We start from the raw sequence: 9,679 nt of genomic DNA, 5'->3' as shown, positions 1-9,679 counted from the left end.
ATGCCAGCCTCATTCTACAACAGTGGCACCATATAGCATTTGCCCCTTTGTGACTGAGATACCTCACTCAGCATAATGTCCTCCAGGTTCACCCATTTTGAATAATATTGCGTGAGTTCCTTGTTTTTCAATGCAGCATAGTATTCCATTGTGCGAATATACCACAGCTTCTCTACCCATCTTTTGTATTTTGAGATACATAAAAATACAGATACATATTATGTGTACGTGTATACTCATAGTTTTTATTGTATCTCTTTGAAGGGCCACATGATAGCATCCTGTGATGCCTGTGGGGTTACAAAGTTGTGGGATTTTCGGAAACTCTCGCCAGTTGTGTCTCTTGATTTGGGTCCAAGTCCTGGAAATGAGGTCAATTTTGATTCAACAGGTAGGATAGTTTTTATTGAACACTTATAACTAAGATGTCAACTTAAAAATTTGTCTTAAAACTATTTCTCTATTACATTTACAGTTTTATGAGGTGTTTTTCTTAATAAATTTTTATTCTGACCATTCTATTATGATATTTTATCATATATCTTATGTCACACATTTCATGAAAGAACTGCGTTTATCAATTATTTAAAGAACAACTATGTATGAACAAATTACGTGCCAATTCCAATCACACGTGAGAAGTTCCTTGAAGAGCCTTGGAACTCCTGAGTGTTATCATTCCAGGTAAGAGAGTTGAATTGTCTGAAAGAGCCATACCTAGGGATGAACAATAGGAAGAAAGTTATGTAAAAAGTCAATTTGGAATATTATTTTAAATGAAATTTTTCAGTCTTAGAGTAATCAAATGCTTCTATATCTCACATATTTTAAAACGATTTGAATTATAATCCCTCTTGTTTCAATTATATATTCTGCCTACTTTAACATTGCTATTTGATTGTGTTTGCTATATTTCCATGACAACCTTACCTTATAAATCAGATTAATTATTTTATCTATACTAATGATGAACAGTGAGGCGACTGGTGTTAATAGCCATGTAGTGACTCCAGTTGTCTTTTTAGAAAATTAAAAATACAGTTTTGTCTGTACCATCTATGAAAGGCCTTAACAATGTGTATTTATATTGGAAAATAAAACTTTTTTTAAAATTACATACTTTAACCTGCTTAGATTTTTTTGAGGGTTTTTAAAAAATATTTGCCCTGTTTGTTATAAACAAATGGTAAAGATTAGGGCTGACAATAATTGTGTGTGTGTAAAATAATCTTTTATTTCTAAATGTTGTTAAGTGCCGTTGAGTCATAGATGACTCAAAGCGACCCTGTGAATGTAAGACCTGGACATTTGTTTAACTTTCGTCATTTCTCCTAGTTCATAGACTTCCTGGAGGCAAACTATTTCGGAAGCGGATGCCACTCCTGCTTCCAAGCTTGTTTTAATAGGGGAGCACCACCAAACACTGTCCACCATGGGTAACCATTAACACATTTGATGCATCAGTGTCAAAGTGTTTAGCAGGCATACTGGGAGCAATTGCAGTCCTAATAGTTCAGCATATTTGGTGGGACTGGTTTATAGAAATATAGTAGAGATAGCATTCTAAGGATAAAACTATTGTTTACTACATTTGATTTAAATATTTATGTGTATAAAATTAACCACTATATAGTCATTGTGCTTAAATGCATCTGAAAACCCATCAGAGGGTCAGCTCTGGTTTGGTTCCAACTCTATAGTACACAACACACAGTGTAAGTAAATATTGTCAATGTGAATTTATAAAAATGGTTCACTAATTGAGATACTTTCTGGAATTTCCTTTTGAAAAGGCATTTTTCATATATATATGAAATGTATAGATGTGCAAAGGACAATAGAGACTTGGGTTTAATCATATTTTACCGCCTTTGATACTTTACTTAAATTATTTAATCTTTCTCAAATAAATTTTTTATAGAAATAACGAAAATTGTTTTGCAATGTTACAATGACCAGCTGGGGGAGGAGTTGCATTGCCAACTCTAAGGCAGGCAGGCAGGCAGGCTGTCTTATGTGGATTAGAAGAGGCAATGTGCATATAACGGCAAGAAATTTTTAATAAAACTTTCTATCATGTATTATTTTCTTTCCTGGTTTTGGTAAAGCTTAAAGAAAAAGGGCTTAGCAATTATTTAATTCACTCCACAATTGAGAGAAATAAATCAGCATACTGGTGAGAAAGTTATATGCTCAAGGCAATATTCTATGAGGTGCCTTGTGAAAGCATAATACCGTAATTTAAGAAAATGCCCAAAACTTCCTATTTGTGTAATATTAAACATAATTTAAGAGCTTAACTACAAAGCAAAATTATATCAAATACATAGTATCTTTATGTTATTATGTGTTGTCAAGTCAGAACTGACACAAACTTACCGTCCAAATGGGTTTTTCAGAGGCTTTAAGATTGTCCCTCTTTGTCCTATAAAGTTGTTGGTGGATTCAAACCATTTGCTTTGACATCGATACTGCAGCTTCTTACCCGCTAGGCCACTATTACTCTTTACACAATATACATAGTAAATTTTATATATCTATACATCCTTAAAATTGTATGAAACATCACCTGGAGTTCAACTTTATACTACTATAAAAAAAGTAGCCTCTCATACATTTAAAAGAGAAACTACATATGAAATAATATTATTTACACTATAATTTTTTTGTCTCTATTATTTGTGGAAAACTCAGATAATCTGTGTATACACACAATTTTATATTTATAACCCATTTTTTTCTAAAGGGAAAAGTTTTAATTTCCATTTATCAGAGAGTTTCTTTGTAACATAATGCTATACATTTTTGCAAATATTAGCTATCCAAATAATCCATCTCTTGGCATAATCAAAATTATATGTTTTATCATTTAAAATGTATTGCTATTTTACAAAATGGAAACGGAATTGAATGGTATGAATAATAAAAGTGATTTATGAGAATTTATACTTACTCATAGTTTTCTACATCTCTCATTTCATCGTTTTTCTGTCGTTTGGCAATATTTTTCCTTCCTTTGTAAAAGATAATTCCAATGAATCATTTGCAAAGAAGTCACTTCTCTAGAAAATGCAGAAACTGAATGTTGAGCCAAATGGGGACTTTCCAGTAGAAAACTTCTCAGTATCAGATATCTAAATGGGCCAAGATTCCCCTATTTGGAGGAAACCCAAAATATTCTACACTGGCAGAACCACAATCAAAGTGCTAAATTTGGAGGGCAGTAAAAGACTCCATAGAAAAAATGTGAAAAACATCTGGCCCCAAAATATTTTTTAAAAACATAACTAAATAACCAATGTGGTTCATAACTGACATAGAATTTTCTATTAATAAAGGCATTGTTTTACATTTAAAAGACAAAGTGTAATAATTACCTCTGAGGCAAGAGGTCTACTTGAATGGTGGGAACACTGGTTAACTGTTGGTAAGATACTGAGAAAAAACAAACAACACAGAGGAGATGAGGTAAATCCTGTTATGCAGCTCCCTTGATGCAAGTCTAGGAGTAATTTCTAGTATAGATATACTATGCTTTAGGAACTTAGCAAGATGTCTTCTCTTTTAATCATCTCAACATTATGAGTTGAGGGAGCTCTGATGGGCTAGTCCATAGGGAATTGGTTTGCTACCTTAAAGTACCTGTGTGGGAGTTCGAATCCACAAGTAGCTCTATGAAAGAAATAGAAGCAATCTCTTTCTGTACAGTTTCTAGCCTCAGAATCCCACTGGATGGTCAGCTATAAATTCATTCCAACTCCATACCAATGAGTAGAAGATGAGCTTCACATTTAAAGATATTTAGAAGCTTTAATTCTTTACAAAATTCTATTCTCTGAAGTCCATTGCAGTTCATGACAGCCCTCCAAAGTGATTTCTGAAAATGTAAATATTAGTGAGAATAAATTGCTTCATCTTTCTCTGGTGGAGGGGCTGGTGGATTTGAACCACTGACATTTTGTTAGCACCGACTCTTATATCTGCTATGCTACTAGGATTTCCCTTAATTATATATGCAAATTCATAAATTCACATATTCTTATATTTCTGTAAAGCCTAAGGGTTTGTTTGTTTTTAAATCATAGACTCTATGTGTTAACTAGAAAAAAACTTTTGTATATTGATTGGGACTGATTTTATACTTTATGTGTAAACACAACTTTAACTACATTGATTGTCTCTTAGTCTGTACTAGAAACAATTTTATTTACTTCTAAGCAAACATGGGGAATAACATACTACTAATAATGGAAGCACACTAAAAATTTATCAAATGAATATTAACAAAATTTTATTTTGTTTAGAACTGATATTCATAGTTGTACTAGGTATTACAGCCATGAATGAGCTTTGTCCAATCTGATTAGTAGCTAACCACATCAAATAAATTATTATCACATTAAAAGATCAAAACTTTACAAATGTGCAATACACTCAAGTTATGAAATAACAATATGAATGAGAGTAATGGATTTTTAAAAAAGTATAGTGAAATATATATTGTTTGTTGTTAGGTGCCGTTGAGTCATGGGTCATACCGACCCTATGAATGAAAGACCTGAACACTCGTATAACTTTCATCTTTTCTCCAAGTTCATAGGGTTTCTGGAGGCAAGCTATTTCAGAAGTGGATGCCACTCCTGCTTCCAAGCTTGTTTTTATTAGGGAACTCCACCAAACACTGCCCACCATGGGTCATCATGATCACATTTGACACATAAGTGATACAGTGTTTAGCATCACAGCAACCATAATTTACCTCTGCGCAGTAAGTGGACAGACTAGTGCTGTTCCATTTAGAAGAATGTTTGACCAAAACAATCATAACAAAGCCTGAGGGCTGCAGATTAAAATCACTCACCTTTGGCTTGGTAGCATAACTTCCTATTCACTAGGCCATCTGAGCTCTCTCTATGAAGTTATTTTAAATATTATTATTTTTATATGGCCTAGTGGCAAGTAGCTACTTTGCAATCCTGGAGTCACAAGGTTCGAATCCATCAGCTGCTCTGTGGGAGAAGGATGGACAATCTGAACACCTGCCAGAGGGTCAACTATGGGTCACTTTTGACACAATGGTATACAACAACAACATAACATGTGATTTGTAGTGTTAAAGAGTGCAGAGCACATAAACACTGTTGGCCTCAACTTTATCATCTATAAAATGAGTTATTTGGAGTAAGTGATTTCATCAGTTGTATCCACAATCTAAGTCAAAAAATAGTTAATACTGCATCTTTACTGAATTTTCCATAATCAGGATATAATATTCTGAGATAAAGATAATAATATAAAATAAAACTCAAGGGCTCTTTTACAGGATTTAATATTTGAATAAGTAATATACCGAAATATAAGCCAAAGAATTCATTTTTCTTTGATTCAGAAAGTTAAAACCATGTTACACAAAAATCCATTTTTAAAAATGAATCTCAAACTTAAAAATGAACAGTGTTACTAAGATTAACCTGTTGTTCTTCCACACTCAAGATCGTAGTTCACTTTCTAGAGCAATAAAAATTTTTGCAGCATTTTTGTAAATGTAATAACTAGATCAAATTCCTTTAATACATGGCCCATTCTGATGAAATCAGAGCAGGAGATATCTTGGTAACTTACGATGCACTATCCCCTCAAAGCCGTGAGGTTACAATCCACTAGCTGTTCTGTCCAAGAAAGATAGGACATTTCCTCTGGTTCAATTTACTGCCTCTGAAAACCCACTGGAGGATCAGCTATGAGTCAATTCTGTCTTGACAGTACCTATCACCAACAATCTACTATTGCAACTGCAATTACTTAGGCAGCATAAAGATTCTGTCTTTATTCTGTTCTACACTTCAAAAAATAAGTTGAGTTATAATTTTTTATTAGCATTCAGAAGCAGTTGTACTTGAAGAAATAGAAAAGTATGATGTGGAACAATACAGGGGTACATGATCAAAGGAGCTTTTTTCTTTTTCTTACACAGTAAAATAATTCTTAAAAAGTTACCTTTGCAAAGTTTAATGACATAGTTATAGATAAACAAAAATGACACATATCCAATTAAGAGTAAATTTTAAAGTATTATCATCAGGCTTAGTGAAGATTTATTTTGTAGTATCCTTGCAAGAAAATATTTCAAATAAATTTGCAGTAATTATTTGAATATGATCAATTAACATGCTGGTGCCAAATCCTATTTCATCATGTTAAATAAAGAAGCTATAAGAGATACATATTTTTGTAACAAGTATGATAAACTGATTGTACTATCAACTAAATATTAATCTTATCTAGGTATTAAAACATTCCATATAAATAAATAGCTCTGCCTGCATTTTTGTAAGTGTAACAAAAATTACATGCTTGCATAGGTCATTCTGAACTATGGTGACAGTTTTACATATTAGTCAAGGAGAATATATTCATTTTTTTAAAAAGCCATGATTTGACCAAATTTTCTGAAAGACTCTCAATCACTGTATTTAAAAGTATTTTTAATCTAATTACATATGGATTAAAAAAATAATGAAGTTAAACTTTGTAATCCATATATACCACAAGGCTCAATGTCAAGTAGACTAAGTATATTTTCTTATTATGGCAAAAAGAAAGTGTGCATACAAAATTGGAAAACCATCTTTAATCTCTGATCCTTATACTTTCTAATAGGATAATCTTTATTGCAGTTCAACAGAAGTGCAGATAAACCCCAAATAAATAGCCCACTACACTTCAAGGGTGCACATTCGTACTCAAGATAACTTGCAACTATATTAAACTAAAATTGAATTTCAAGCAATATTGAAAGATGATGTACTCAAATCTGATTGAGCTCAGGAATATCTTTTCACTTGTCATATTAGAAGCTTAGAAATAAAAAGATAAACTTTTTAAAAATTCTTTTTATGTAACAGCCATTGTGGTGCACTTCACCACAACAATTTAGAAAAAGGAACAAAAATAGTAAAACAGGTAAGTAGTAGACTGGTCAAATGGAAATCACCACTGTGATGGCGTAAAATAATGAGTGTGATAAATAGCTGTGCAGTAATAGATACACATTCTACTTCACACACACCAGGTTTCTGTTCAGAATTTTATGATTTCCACTCTTCTATTTTTGTTAGTCAAATAATGGAAGTTATGTAATTCTTTTTTTATCAGATTTCTAGTGGAGGCTTCCCATATGTCAGACATTGTTTTAAGTTCTGAGATACAGTGATAAAAAGACAAAGGTCAGTTTAAAAAGGAAATTTAAACAATACACCTACATTTTCAAGTCCTGAGAAAGTTGCAAACTGTATAACTTTCTCCACATAATAGGATATATTTTCTGTGTTATTGTTGTTGTTGTTGTGTACCATCAAGTCCGGACTGACCCATAGCTGACTCTCTAGCAGTTTTCAGAAACCGTTCATTGCACAGGAGGAGACTGCTCATCTTACTCCCATAAAGTAGTTGATGGACTTATATTGCGTGCCTTCCTTCACGATTGCAGTGCAGCTTCTTTCCACTAGGCAACCAGAGCTCCCTATGGGTTATTAAGATTCTGTAATAGTATATAGAGCTGGCTAGCACCTGTTATGCATCAGAGAGCTGGATAATGACCAAGGAGGATAGAAGGAGAATTGATGCCTTTGAGCTGTGGTGCTGGAGAAGAGTACTGAGGATACCATGGAATGCTAGGTAAACAAACAGATTTGTCCTGGAAAGGGTTAAACCAGGTGGCTCCTTGGAGGCAAGGATTCTGAGGCTCCGTCTAACTTACTTTGGACATGTTGTGAGGAGAGACCCGTCCTTAGAGAGGGACATCATGCTTGGGAGGGTGGAGGGACAGCGCAGGAGAGGCAGGCCCTCTTTGAGGTGGATTGATTCAGTGACTGGGATAATTGGGATGGGAGTGTCTGAGACAGTGCGATTGGCACAGGACAGAGAGGAGTTTAGGGCTGTTGTACATAGGGTCGCTATGAGTTGCAGGTGACTCGACAGCACATAATAACAACAACAACATATAGAGCTGGAGAAATAAACATGGAATCTCCTATTATACTGACCAAGTAAGTGCATTAATAGGTGCAATCTAATTTGAATTTTGATTACGACTGATTTCTTTTTCTTTTCTCTTACCTTGCATAATGTTCCATTTGTTGCTAGATGTCTACTTCACCAACTAATAAAAATCCAATGCCATTGAGTAGATTCTGACTCATAGCAACCATGTAGGACAGTTTAGCAGGAATCAACGGAGTTTGAAATCTGTGAGTCTTTTCTGCAGCTGCCTGTTGCATGTTCCTCCTGCGGAGCTGCGTGTGGCTGTTGCTGTTAGGTGCCTTCGAGTTGAGTTTGACTCCTAGTTACCCTATAACAACACATCTGAAACCTTCCTATCCTGTGCCATCATCATCATTTCTGACAAGTTCGAGCCAGTCGTTGTAGTCACTGGGTCAATCCATCTGGTTAAAGGTGTTTCTTTTACTGACCTTTCCAAGTATGATGTCCCTGTCCAAGGAATAGCCTCTTTTAACAAAATACCCAAAGTATGAGAGACAAAGCTTGTTATCCTCCAAGGAAGATTTTGGCTTCACTTTCTGCAAGAGCAATCTGTTCTTTTGGCAGTACATGGGGCATTTGGTACTCACTATTTCTCTCATTTGTAGTCACTGTCTAACTTTCAGATGTACAGCAAATGATTGAAGAGACTACAGCCACGTGCTTTTTATTTTTCAAATGGGCATCACATTGCTCTTCAGTAATTTGACAAGGAAGACATTCTCCCCCAACAAGACAGATGGACATGGTCAACTACAGCAATGGGTTTAAGTGAGTCAGAGATGATGAAGTTGGCACAGGATAGGACAGGGTTCAAGTCTGTTGTACACAAGGTCTCTATGAGCCATACTCAACCCAATAGCACCTAACAAGAACTGACTGTAGATGTTCCCAGTGCAGTGTGCCTCGTGATCTCCTGACTGCTGGTACCAAGAGTTTTTACTGTGAATTCAAGCAAGATGACATTGTTACCATTTAAATATTTTACCTATCTATCATAGTGTATTGGTGTTGGCCCAGTGATAAAAATCTTTTCTTGATGTTCAGATGTAATCCCTATTGAAGCTGTAGCCTTTGATCTTGTGAACGGACTGTAAAAGAATAGATGGATGTTTCTGGAAAAAGTGCAGCCAGAGTGCTCCTTAGAGACAAAGATGACAAAGCCTCATCTCACATGCCTTTGTCATATTATTAGGAGAGGCTATTTTCCTTAGAATTGGTCATTATTCTTATAAAGATGGAGATTAGGTGAAAGAGTGGGAGATTCTTAAGAAAGATTGCTCTAGTTAGTGGCTGCAGCAGTGGGCTCAAGGCAGGCGGACGGCGCTGATGGGACAGTGTTTGGATATGTTGTTCCTAGGGTCACAATGAGTCATGTCCATCTCGATGGAACTCAACAACAACATGCTGAATTATACAATTATGTTGTTGTTGTTGTTATATGCCATCGAGTCATTTGTGACCCATAGCGACCCTATGCACAACAGCCCTAAACCCTGCTCTGTCCTGTGCCAACTGCACTGCCTCTGACACACCCATCCCAATTACCCCAGTCACCGAATCAATCCATCTCATAGAGGGTCTTCCCCTCCTGCACTGTCCCTCTACCCTCCCAAGCATGATGTCCCTCTCCAAGGAC

General features: G+C 35.1%; 1 protein-coding gene across 1 annotated transcript in view; it reads left to right on the top strand.

Moving 5' to 3' along the window:
- SPAG16 (sperm associated antigen 16) overlaps positions 1–9,679 on the top strand; it is a 1,218,973-nt gene that overhangs the window by 845,244 nt on the left and 364,050 nt on the right. Inside the window, exon 15 of the mRNA XM_006891956.1 lies at positions 265–391. Coding sequence (XP_006892018.1) covers positions 265–391 — 127 coding nt within the window. The remainder of the gene's footprint in view (positions 1–264; positions 392–9,679) is intronic.

The sequence above is a fragment of the Elephantulus edwardii genome, unplaced genomic scaffold, assembly GCF_000299155.1.
Source record: "Elephantulus edwardii isolate Elephantulus edwardi_28Jun2011 unplaced genomic scaffold, EleEdw1.0 scaffold00106, whole genome shotgun sequence".
NCBI lineage: Eukaryota > Metazoa > Chordata > Mammalia > Macroscelidea > Macroscelididae > Elephantulus > Elephantulus edwardii.
Note: the sequence above shows the minus strand (reverse complement) of the source record. Positions and strands in the feature narration are given on the sequence as shown.